The sequence below is a fragment of the Petromyzon marinus genome, chromosome 51 (genome assembly GCF_048934315.1).
Source record: "Petromyzon marinus isolate PM22_M1 ecotype Great Lakes invasive population chromosome 51, UKy_Petmar_22M1.pri1.0, whole genome shotgun sequence".
NCBI classification, from domain to species: domain Eukaryota; kingdom Metazoa; phylum Chordata; class Hyperoartia; order Petromyzontiformes; family Petromyzontidae; genus Petromyzon; species Petromyzon marinus.
Window position 1 is genome coordinate 10,648,096 of NC_133717.1, and position 12,840 is coordinate 10,660,935.

At 48.5% G+C, this 12,840-nt stretch overlaps 1 protein-coding gene across 5 annotated transcripts in view; it reads left to right on the forward strand.

Moving 5' to 3' along the window:
- Positions 1–12,840, forward strand: part of ANKRD6 (ankyrin repeat domain 6) — a 46,596-nt gene that overhangs the window by 11,306 nt on the left and 22,450 nt on the right. For 4 of the 5 annotated variants that reach the window (XM_032973339.2, XM_032973342.2, XM_032973338.2 and 1 more), the window contains exons 2-4: positions 603–1,308; positions 8,188–8,286; positions 9,031–9,129. In XM_032973339.2, the coding sequence (XP_032829230.2) occupies positions 1,189–1,308; positions 8,188–8,286; positions 9,031–9,129 (318 nt within the window). In that variant the 5' untranslated portion in view covers positions 603–1,188. Of the gene's footprint in view, positions 1–58; positions 132–602; positions 1,309–8,187; positions 8,287–9,030; positions 9,130–12,840 lie in introns of those variants that run through there. The other variant, XM_032973341.2, reaches the window with a different exon arrangement.

Consider the following 12,840-nt stretch of genomic DNA (forward strand, 5'->3'; position numbering starts at 1 on the left):
ACGCCCTCAAGTGTTTAGGAGGTGGGGGGGGGGTGGCGAGAGGCCCCCCCTCCACGCCGCACAAAGTTGCCGAGCAACGGTCACGGCGAGGATTGTTACCGAACGCTCGCACACGCGAGTTCCCATTCCCAGTGAGCAGCACTTCTCCGCTCGACGGCAGGCGTTGCGCTAAGGAAGCGTTCTGTATTTGTTTTACTTTCTGCAACCAGGTTCCATTGGACTAGGGATGCTGCCACAGCGGCGGTGTCACGGGTAGTGCGCTGGGCTCGCGAGTCCAGAGGTCGCCGGGTCAATCCGACCTCCCAGCGCCGCAGTTGAAATAACTGGGCAGGTTTCTTAAATTCTCTCGCCTCCGGTGCCTGGCCATGCGTGGAAGAGTAGGCCAAACGCCCTCTACGGGGGGTTCTCTATGGCTCCCTGTAGTTGGAGGCCCTTGAGCCAGCAGTGGCGTGAGAAGGCAATTGCAGGGCTGCACATTTTTTTTTTTTACCAGATATCTTGGCTGGGGTGGTCAGGACGATCTCTCTCTGTTGAGGTAAAAGACGCAGTGAGAATGTTTGTGTTCCACCATCCACGTGTGTCTGTGTTCTCTTTCCTTTCAGGCAATATAATTGCTTCCCAGCAGTGGATTTCTCTGCAAGTGTGACAGCTGTTCAGAAGAGACCTTCCAAGTGGCAGGATGAAAGAGCCAGACTCGGCAGCTTGAAGGAGAACTGGGATTTGTGATGGAGATCGTGGTCTGATGTGATGTAGCTCAGTCTGACGGTGCCGACTCCCACACAAGTGAGGCTCGTATATTGACAACAACAATGAAACTTCGAGGAAATGCAAAGCTCATTTGGATTTGCAAGAAAATCCACGGATTACCTCAATTAACAGGACGGAGCAGCTCGATCAACACTCGGAGAGCTAGCGTTGTCAGGTCGGCAAAAGCAAACGCCGAGGAGCGAAACTAATCGCCGCGCCTCTTCGATAGACGGATCCGCACGACTGCGTCAACCTCGTGACAACCACCGCCAAGACTCTTTTCCCCCCCACCACCCCTCATCCACCGCCCGCCGTGCCGCACATTCGCGGTTTAACTTGGTGGGGGGGGGAGGGGAGGAAGGCGCTCTCCCAAGACGACTTTTGCAGGACTGCCCCGGACGGACGGACGTGCGTGCGATCGAGGACTGAGCGGGTCGCCCCATGAGCGGGCGCGATGGCGTGGACCTGCTCGCCGAGAAGCTGCTCGTCGCGGCGCACAGGGGCCGTGTGGGCGACGTCGTGGAGCTCATCAATCGAGGCGCCCCCAGCGCCATCAACAAGGTGCGTCCCACTGTGGTGAGGGAGATCGGGGGATGGCGAGGGATGGCGTGGGAGAGCGAGGGATGGCGAGAGACAGCGAGGGATGGCGAGGGACAGTAAGGGACAGCGAGAGAGACGCCGAGGGATGGCGAGTGAATCAGAATGTTGATCCTGGAGGAATCCGATGAGCTATGAAGCTCTTTTTCGTAGATGTCCAGCCGAGCGAGAGCGAGGCACAGCGAGAGAGACGGGGGACTACGAGGGACTACGAGGGACAGCGCCGTCTGGAATAAGAATACAGTTCGCGTAGTCACTTTTGGTAAAATTTGTGCCATGATGTACCCTCCTGTAAAATGGGTTAGTTGACTCAGTGAGGCAGCCTTGGATATGTAGATAATCCAGTCCACTCTGCGTTATCCAAGGTACTGGTGGGTAGGGGGGGCAGATAAAACCGAAATTTGGATAAATGCAAAACACAAAAATTAACACATAATACAAAAAGTATTTATTCATATAGGCAGAATTGCAGTGAAGACAAAGAATGTGCCTGGTGTGTTTTTTTATTGATTCTTCAAGTGATCAGTTTATTTCGCGTTTAGTGGTCGCGTGGCCATTGAGTCGCTGGCCCTCTAAAAGCGAGGAGCGGTGAACACTGTAACCAGCAAGCGCGTAACACATTTTACTTACGTTTTTTTTTGCGAACACTGTTAATCCATATATGTGGATAATCCGTCCACGGATAAATCGAGAATGAACGTTAATAACAGCGTGATCATTGTTAGCGATGTTTAACAACTTGGACGAGTGATGGAGCAGTAAGTAGTTGTGCACGATTTGCAATTAGAAGGTTGGGAGTTCGAATCCTGTTTTGGGGGGCTGACTCAGCCATCATGGGGAAGTTGACAGAAGTTGTCCTATGAATAGAATGTCCCCCACAATGTGGAATTGCCCCCACTGGCTTCGGGCTGTAATCAGGGGGTGAACGGGGTCCCTCACTCAGCTGAGCCTGCCATCGTTTTGACATTTGAATTCTGATCGACGTTTGGTGATTTGTGCTCCTTCTTCAAGTTCTTGTTCAAGCTCTGTGGCAGATCTCGGCAGTGCACTTGAGGTCATTGTCCATGGCCGTTTGTATTTTCGTGTGTCTGTTTTTGTCGTGCGTCTTCCCTCGAGTTCATCGGCCTCTCGATTAAAATAATTCCGCTCGGTCGAGATATAATTCGTTCAGAAAGTGAGGCAATTGTAAGAAACACAATTACAGCCTTATGTCAATCCAGTTGTGAATGCATGCCTGCTCACGCCATATCAGGAGTCATGGGCGTTGTTTGACCATACCTCACCATTCCGGTCAGTATTAGATCTGGAAGGGTGGGCCCAGGACCAGTTCAGGTATCACTCTCCATCGATTTTAGCCACGGGCGGGAATTGAACTCGGGTCACCGCATTCCTAGTGGAGTGTGCTTACCACTGCAACCACAGCTCCACGCACTCGCCAAACAAACAAAAAAATAAACACGGGGGTAATGCAGTCGATCGAGTGACAGTTCGCAACACGCTCTTCAGACTTACTATCTCATTCACCTTAAGAGGCAGCAGTTGTGGGGAATGTGCCTCCCGGGAACAAACGCGAAAGGAAGCTTTTAAAAACCGCGGCGTGGGCGTGAGAGGCGCGGGAGAAACTCAGCGGCCAAGTGCACGCACCTCCCCGCCGCCCACAGACAGCGTCGTGCACCCCCGCGCGATGATTGATGAGTTGGCGACGAGGTGGCCTTGACGGGGCGTCAGACGCGGCGTGGCGAGCGAGCGAGAGAGAGCGAGCGAGGCCGAGTTTCGCGGCCGCGCTCGTAAAAAGAAAAAGACAAGCAAACATATTCTTGGTTCTTTCGGTAAAGTCACGTAGATAGAAAATGCAAATTAAGTTTTAATAGATAGAAATATACAAGCAAAAAGCCCACGACGTTTCGATCGCAACACAAGCGGTCTTCATCAGGCGGAGAGATGAAGACCGCTTGTGTTGCGATCGAAACCCGTCCTGGGGTTTTTTTTGTTGCTTAAATGATTCTCAGTTTAACACGTAGGCTTTCGCGACCAATATTATTCATAATAAAGGTTTTTGGGTTAGATCGCGTTTATTTATAAACGTGTCGTAACCCTCCACCACCCGACACGGTCAATCAGCAAAAAAAAAGTGTCACGTTGACAAAAGACAAATAATTCACTACTTTAGCCCACCGGTGTGTTGAAGAGTGAATCCACATTTACAGTTTGAGTACAACGTTTCGCTGGTAAATACATCCAGCATCATCAGGCAATTCGCCAGAATGGTAAAGCCCTCGCTTGCTCCCGGTTTTATATAGAGCAGCAGGGTGACGTCATCACTTAACTCATATCAGGTGCAGTGATTAGGGTATTGTAATTATATAATCGATTAGTAATCAGTCATTGGTTAGGATTAAATGATTTTCCATTAATCTTTGTTAACGTTTAATAAAACAATTATTTTCCATCTACGTGACTTTACCCAAAGAACCAAGAATCTGAATTCCTGCAGTCACGAAAGTTTCAAGTCAAAATATGAAACAAACAAACCTCGTGCCTCGGGCACCGGACCGGCATCCCTTGCCCCCTTTTGCCGCACGACGAACCACAAAAACTAACCTCCCTCGCCAGAAGCTATCGCGTTGCAGCCCTTCGGCGGTCATGACGACGCCTGCTTGGGACCCACAACCTCAGCGCTGGCACGTGAGGGGTGAAACGCAACCCTCGTTCCACCCAAGGACGGTTGGCCATTTTTTTTCCTACCCACGTGTTTTTTTTCATCAGCAAAACTTTTTTTGTTGTTGTTGTACTGGAAGGCGTTTATGTCCGTGCTTTTGCGGGTGTCAGATTATGGTGGTTTTGTTTTGCTTTGTTTTTGACGGGAGAGAGGGCAATCTTGGACTGCTCCCGGCTTTGTGTTACGAGGCTCGGATCTAATCAGATTTAATCCTTGCGTTGCTCCGCAATGCCCCGGCGAGAATGCTGTCCTCCCCCCCCCACCCCCCCCCCCGTGTTGCTTTGAGTGCCTCCTTGGTATTCCATGCCGCTGCGGAGTTGTTCATCAGCTGGATTGGCTGCGGCCAAGGGACGTGGCACCCGCATGAGTCGTGAAACGTGCTCCGTTGCATGAAAAAATAACAATAGGTTTTACCCTTTCTGGCAGTAAAACAGGTTAAAAACACGTACAGTAGGCTTTCGCGGCCGATATTATTCATGATAAAGGTTTTTGGGTTAGAGATCGCGTGAGTATTAATGTGTCGTAACCCTCCACCACCCGACACAGCCACCCGTTGACGCTGGATGTAATTACTTGGTCTGCGAGTGTTTTGCGAGACGAGCAAAAATTTTAAATAAATATGAATTTGATAAACGAGCGAGGGTCTTGCAATACGAGTAGTGTATGTATACGCTTTGTCTGCCGAGTGTCACGTGATCGCAACCGATATACGAGTGCTTTAATATACGAGTGCTTTCGATTACAAACACGTTTCCGGAACGAATTATGCCACGCAATCCAAGGTTTTAATGTGCCAGAGAAACGTCATACTCAAATTGTAAATGTTGTGGATTTACTCTCCAACACACCGGTGGGCAGAGGTAACTGATTGGCCATTTGTTTACGAGACACACCCCTGACTAATTGGCCGTGTCGGATGGTGGAGGGTTACGAGACATTTATACTTACGCGATCTAACCAAAAAAACCTTTATTATGAATAAAACAGGCGTTAAGATTTTCAAACACCAAATAGAAACCTTTTGCAAAGAATGGGTTAAACCTAGCCTTGTTTTTGTCATGCTTTGTTACTGGCAAAAGGTCCCAACTTGTGCTTCCTTGCGCGAGAACCCAGACGGCTGAAGCCCACGCTCGTTTTGCACATTGTGGCAGCAAAGTGTTTGAACGCATCAGTTTCATCATCATCATCATCGTCGGCCAAGACCGCATGATTAATTAACAGCAGTTTTGCCAAGTTTGTAGCTCGTGTGGGTTTTTGTTTTCTCCCCCGCCAATGATTTTTATGTATCGCGCGTTTGTGGAACTTTTGACAAACGACGGGCGTAGCGGCACACGTCATTTTGAGGTCAGGGTTCGTGGTTCACGTGGTTTTGTGGCTCATAGAGATATGTGAAACCCCAAAGCTTGCCGGGCTCTTTGAGGTGGGCAGAAAAAAGGAAGTACGGTACAGCAAGTAGGTTGATGAGCCTGTCTGTGTGGACATTTGTTTACGTCTCACACAGTTGGGATTTCTCTGGCAACTAACGTCCTCTCACACGCGAAACATTCCTGAAAAAAGGAATCGGCAAAATGTTGCGATGCGGGACTCTCTTGAAAATGAGACTTGTGGCTCAGTTTGTCCTTTCTGGATGAATAAAGAATTTTGTTTCTTTGTAATTTTAGGGCAGATGTGCTGTACAGTGTGTTGTTCGTTACGATGGTACGTCGAGGAATATTCAGTTCCTGAATAGGCTCACACCCAGACACCAGTTAAGCTAAAGATCGTGATTATTGTTAACACCATGATAGGAAGAGCATGTGGACGGTGATGGTAATGTTTAAGGTCACAATGAGGCAGCGTTGGATTTGTTTTGCCACGAGCGTTGCCGTGCCGGGCCGTGCCGCACCGTGCTCACGTGTGGAATGTGGCCCCTGGGACGCAGAGTGGCCGTTGAAGCGATGAGCCAGTTTATAAACTGTTAAAAAATTTTTTACCAGGTAATGCCCCACTTGAGCTATGAAGCTCTTTTTCATAAGCGCCCTGCCCACAAATGATAGCCCAACGAAGTGGCTTATCGTGCGGAAATTTATAGCAGTCAAATACTCTAAACGCACGTCGATTCTAAATGTGGAAGGAAAAACCGCAGGACCCGGAGGAAAATCCACGCGACCACGGGGAGAGAGACATGCAGACTTCACATATGCAGGCGCCAGGGTCGGGATCGAACCCACGATCTCCCGCATACCTGGCGAGGTAGTTAACATCCCGCTGCCACGGCGTCCCAGCGAAGTCTGTACTAAAGCGCTGGCACGGCCCTGGCGTGTCAGTCGGCCGCCACCTCCCATCTCGGGGTTCCACGCAGAAACGGCGCAATTCCAGCCCAGGCTGCGGTGAGCTACGCCTCGCTCCCGTGTCCGTCAGCACCTCCAGCAATTTACGCTTCACAGCACGGAGCCGCGGTGCACGCGTGAATGTGCACAGCGCTTAAAACTGTTTCATCGGCGACTGGAGGGATCCTGGGTAGCGTTCAGTTTAACAGGCTCCGCGCAATAAATAAATTATAATTCATCCAGGTGGCTTGCGTGTCAAGCGATATTAGATGGGGGTTAGTGTCGACACGCCTGTTGTTGATGTTGCATATGTGCATGCATGTCAGTGTGCGTGTACGTAATGGGTGCTGGCCTAAGCCACTTGCCTTTGTACGTGCGGGGTACGGAACGTTGGCGTGACGCTTGGCATAGCGCACTATGAACTTGGTGACCTGAGTTTGATTTCCGTCCCCGGCTAAGATTAGTTGCGAGTGATATCAGAACCTGTCCTGGGCTTCCCCATGGTCAACTGAGTCTTAAATGCGTATCCAATGTGGTTATTAAACATTAATACTTGGAGGAAATTAGAAGCTGGGCATGGTGCTGGCCAAACAACCCCTTTATGCGCCATGCCGGCCTTAATAGGTGTTCGCTAACCGCAATTACCCCACCAGTCTATATGGGCATACCAGGGATGTTATTGTCTCTTTGCGTATGGGTGTGTGAACCCAACGACCTAAATTAATTTTCCCTGTCGTGTCGAACACCAACTGGGGAATGTGTGAATCCCCTCAAGTCAATTCAACCTTGGTAACGAGTACCTGGTGCGGCATGTAAACATCACCACTTCGTAGACAAAGACAAACTGGGCTCGATGCTGACCACACAATCCCCTCTAGCATCACGCTGGCCTTAAGAGATGCCCACAAACAGCACTTGCCGCAGCAGCCTAAAGGGTGTGTTTGTGTGGTGGGGTGGTGGTGGCGTCACTGTTAGCGCACTGCGCTCCGAGCCCGGTGACCCGAGTTCGATTTAGGGGCCGTCCATAAATGACGTCACGCACCGAGAGAGAGAGAGAGAGGAGGAGGGGGGGTCAGACATTTGTGACGATGTGTGACGAGGGGGGCGGGGTTTGAGAAATGTGACGTCACATCAAAATGCGCAACTTTAAATAAATATAGACAACACGTTCTACTTAATTAAATAGACTTTTTTTTGGTATAAATGTTTCTCCTACAACATCAGAGTGCAGCGCCACATTAAAAAAACGCACTACAATGACAATAGTTTAAGGCGATTGGAAGCATGTTTTATTTTGGGGGGGGGGGGGGGGCAGAGCTTTGTGACGTCATATTTGAGGGGGGGGTCTGACTTTTTGTGACGCCGTGTGACGAGGGGGGGGGGTCAAAAATCGTCCGAAATCGCGTTACGTCATTTATGGACGGCCCCAATACTGCTCATGGCCAACACTCGTGACAAATATTTGATCCGGTCCTGGGCCTCACCTAGGTCAACTCAGCCTCAAATGAGTACCTGGTGTAGTGTACAAATGTCGCCACTGGAGAGACAAAGGCGGTCGGGCGAGGTGCTGGCCAACCCACCCCCTCGTGTACCGTACCAGCATTCATAGGTGCTCGCCAAAACCACTTGCCCCAAAAGTCTACCGAGGCTCTACTGCGGTCTTTGTCATTGTCTTGATGCTGGCTCCCCCCCCCCCCTCCCTCGTGTGCTGTACCGGCCTTCACAAGTATTCGCCAACACCACTTTCCCCAAGTCTGTCAAGGCTATATGGGGGAATCTTTGCCTTTGTGTGCACGCGCGTGTGTGGACATGCAGCACGGACGCTCCCCGCTGCACCTGGCAGCGAGCCGTGGCCATGCGGAGGTGGTGCGGTTGTTGGCGAGCGCCGGCTGCAACCTGGACCTGCAGGACGACGTACGAAGCAGTTGCATGGACCTGCTAAGTGATCGGATGCCTGGGCTACCTGGGCATCTGTCTCTCTCTCTATATATATTTGTACACGAACCAACTAAGTGTTCTTTGGTTCTTTCTGTAAAGTCACGTAGATAGAAACAAAAATAATAAGCAATAAAGTGAATAAAAATAATAAAATAAAAATTATAAAACACTAATGTAGACTGTAGCCTGGTTCTTAATCGGAGTGTACTGGCAGTCTATAATGTAGACTGTAGCCTGGTTATTAAGTTTGGTGAGTGTACTGGCAGTCTGTAATGTAGACTGTATCCTGGTTCTTAACCTCGCTGAGTGTACAGAACCAACTAAGGTTTAAAAGCATTAACCCATTAGCTCTGTCTGTCTATCTGTCTCTCTGTCTGCCACAATAGCGCTCGTAACGATGATCCAATACGAAACAAAACGTTCATCTAAAATTGCGTCGCTGTTAGAGAACTGCCCCGAGAAGTTCGGACGAATTGATAATAAAAAAAAGTGCAGTCCAAAAATACTTGGAGCCACAAAATGAGAGTTTTTAAAAAGGACCATCCACGAATATGAACACGCCTGTCTCGACAGCCGGCCCCGTGAGCTTCCGTTCCGCCGATGGAAACGCTTTCGAAGACGCGCTCGAAGAAAATGCGTTCGTTTGAGCAATCTATTTTGATTGTCCGAGTGACTGATCCGGTTGGTTGGGCTGGGCCGGGCTGACCGATTGTCCCGCAGGGTGGCCAGACGGCGCTGCACCGCGCAGTCGAGGCGGGCAGCACGGCCGTGCTGTCGGTGCTCCTGGATGAGGGCTGCTCGCTCGACCGCCAGGACACGGTACGCGGGCGTGCTCTCACCCCCCTCACCCCCCCCCCCCACCCACCGTCCAACAGGACCATCTTCAAACCTTCGTTCTGCCTGCCGCTTCCTTGTCACTCCTTCATGGCTACTGCTGCCGCGGTCGTCGTCGTTGTTGTTGTTGCGAACGTCACGTGTCGATGCCTCCAAAACCAATGTCGATGGCCCGCTTTGCCAGGTCGGTTGTTTCCGCTCGTAGATACTCTGTTAAACAACCAAGTTAGAGGAGCTAACATCCGCCTTCCTCCTTCTTTGCTCGAACTGCTTGACTTGAAATTCCCGAATATTCTTTTTACAAAATTGCTTAACCCTTGCCCACCTTCGTTCAGCGACTTCCTTATCGCTCTTTTATTGCTACTACAAAGGTCTTTGTTCATGTGAACGTCATGTTTTGTCCCCCCCCCCCCCCGCCAATTGCCAGGATTGACTCTTTGTCATTTATAGATACCCTTGTTAACTTTTCATCTCATAAGACAACATTTCTCTCCCTCCTCTCGTCGCACAGCTCGACTTTGGAATGCCCTCCCCATCGTCGCTCTTTATCAGCTTCCCGTGACCTTGCTCGCTTCAAGAAACGCGTTGCTTTCGTCATCGACTGTATTATCATATGTCCCATCGGTTGCCCGTCATTGGAATTCTCTTCCATTCTCCACTTTTCCAAGTTCCCTTAGGATTGCTCAACTCGAGGCTACAAGGTCAGGAAGTTGAGCCCGAGCAATTCCCTTCAGAGTTAGTTTACCGTGCGACGTCACGGCTGGCTCCAGGGTTGGCCCTGCTCTCTCAAGGTGTGGTTCAGTTGTAGAAGGAAGCCCAGCGATCAGGGTCTGGTATTCAATAATAGCCATGCTTGCCAAGTGGTTACTGTTTGGAGTATTTGTCTGCTATAAATGTCCACGTGATAGGCCACTTTGTTGATATATCATTTGTGGCCAGTTCGCTTCTGAAAAAGAGCTATACAGCTCAGTGGGCCTTACCTGGTAAAATAAAAATTAAATAAATCTAGACTTTAAGCTTTCATGACTGCAGGAATACATATTCTATGGGTCTTTCGGTAAAGCCACGTAGATTGAAAATGAATAAAAAATATCACGACGTTTCGATCGCAATACAAGCAATCGTCTTCACGTGTGCTGATACGGCTTCAGGTGAAGACGATTGCTTGTGTTGCGATCGAAACGTCGTGATATCTTTATTATTTTTCTTCTATCTACGAGACCTTTACCGAAGGACCCATAGAATAAAAATTAAATTAGTTTTAGTTTATGGGGCCGGGGCTGTCCGGCTCTGCCAAATGTCACACCGCCCGTAGCAGCACACTTCCAACTGTTCACGGAAACCTGGCGACGTCACAGCAAGGTGGCCGTGTGAACGAGAGGCAGAGATAACAGATGGAGCAGAGTAAGGGAAGGAGGGCTGAATGTCAATAGCAGCAGCCTGGTGCAGGGATTGTCCCCGGAGGGAAGGCACTTCCCAGGTTACACAGCTGCGAGGGAAGAGACCGATCATTGATGCAGTTGCTCGGGGTCCGAGTGAAACAACAAGTTATGCATAATAAGGTGTTCGCTTTTGTCTATGTGACGTGAAATTTCATTATTTGTGTGGCTTGCAATTTGTCATCATCATCATCATATTGAATGGGTTTTTGCGGCGACAATGTAAATGGTAGAGCTGCAATACAACATTTATTCGGTGATAACTAAGAAAGTGGAAGCCGCTGCGATTGTGCGGGTTACTGATAGCATCACCGTTTTTAAGACTCGCTTAACACACACCATTCCAAAACGACATTCTCTTATACAAAAAAAAACCACAGCAAATCCATCAATACATCAATAATACTCCCTTAAAAAATATTAAAGTATATCTATATGAAATGGGTGACATTTTTTGTCAATAGCCCTTGGTTCTTCACAGCATGCAGATTTGTTTAACACGTAGGCTTTCGCAATTAATAATATCCATAATAGAGGTTTTTAGGTTAGATCGCGTAAATATATAAATGTGTTAAACCCACCACCACCCGACACAGCCAATTAGTAAGGTTTGTCACGTAAACAGAACATACCAATTCGTTACTAGTTCAGCACACCGGTGTGTTGGAGAGTAAATCCACAACATTTACAATTCGAGTACGACGTTTTGCCAGTAATTACAACTAGCCTCATAAGGCGACAGCCAAAGTTGTGGCTGTCGCCTGATGACGCTGGTGGCGGTGGGTTTGACGACACATGGCAACGGAAGCCCCCTGGGTAATCTGTGAGCACAGCTGTACTGGGAAATGGAGTGAATGACACCTTGAGTGTGTGCATAGGTGAGTGTATTTATCTGTTTGTGTGCCTGTGTGTGTTTGTATATGTGTGTGCACATTTGTGCGTTCTTGTGTGTACGGTATGTGTATCTATATGTATGTGTCCCTGTATGTGTGTCTGTGTATTAATTATACATCTACCCTGTGTGTGCGTGCCTGCATGGGGAGCTGTCGTGTCGCTTTAGAGTTGGCGCACTGTGCTACAAACCCCACAACCCTTATTCATTTTTCACTCATGACCAACATCAGTGATGAATATCTGAACCGACACTGCGACTCCCCTAGGTTGACTCAACCTTGGAGGAGTACCTGGTGTGGTGTGGAAAGATCAGCTTTGGGGAGACAAAGCTGGCCAGGGCTTGGAACTGGCCACCCGCCCTCTTTGTGTGCCTTGTCTGCCTTAATAGTTGCTCACTAACGGCACTGTGCCTCTTGACCCGAGTCTATTAAAGGCGTTCTTTTTTACGTGCCCGTGTGTGTGTGTGTGCAATCGAGTGTACAGGGTAGCTTCAAAACAATGTGAACACTTCAGAGAATTCGCAACAATACCACGTGACATGTGCTGCCTCTGTGCTCTGGAGGCCACCTGGAGATGATTCCAGGCCACGTGCGTTTCAGTTTCAGTTTATTTTGGTATAGCCCTGTGAGCCATTCGGCTCTTGAATCGGGTGCAACCACAACAAACAAAAAAACAAAAACACGAACAAGAAAAACATCTTAAAGTGACTTTGTGTGACTGTGCAAACAGAAAATCAATGAAAAAACAGCAAAAATATTCCTGAAAAAAGCACCGTACACCACCAACGCTGTGTGCAAAAAATCCCAGTGGGATGCAAGTCAAACAACAACAACAACCACAAAAACTTAGATTAAGGCCATCAGTCTAACTCCGTACTACAACAAAACAAACATGTCCAAACCAGAAAACGTTTTCCAAATCACCAAAAAATAAAGCCATAATTGCAACGTAACAGCGATCACAAGGACTGTGACCGAATTTTTACAATAAACTACATAAAAAAAACATGCGTTGGCAATGATGGCGAACAAGTGGAGAGTCTTTGACTTTTTGAAGTTATTAACATACATTTGTTATCATGTTACAGTGTAGCATCGGTTATTTTTGCCATTAAAAGCGATAGTCCCATATAGGTGTTAAAAATAGTTTGAAGCGCCCTGTGTGTATATATGAACCTTATGGCGGGAGCCCGGGTCCTCATAAGCCCCCGGCTCTCACATAAACATTATATTATATATAATGTAAACATTCTATTATAATGTAAACAAAAACTTTGCCCTTTTTCACCAATGTGTTTGAGTGGCAAGTGTCGTCTTGTTAAACTCTGCCTTTAACACTGAAAACTACTTACCTGCAGCACCTC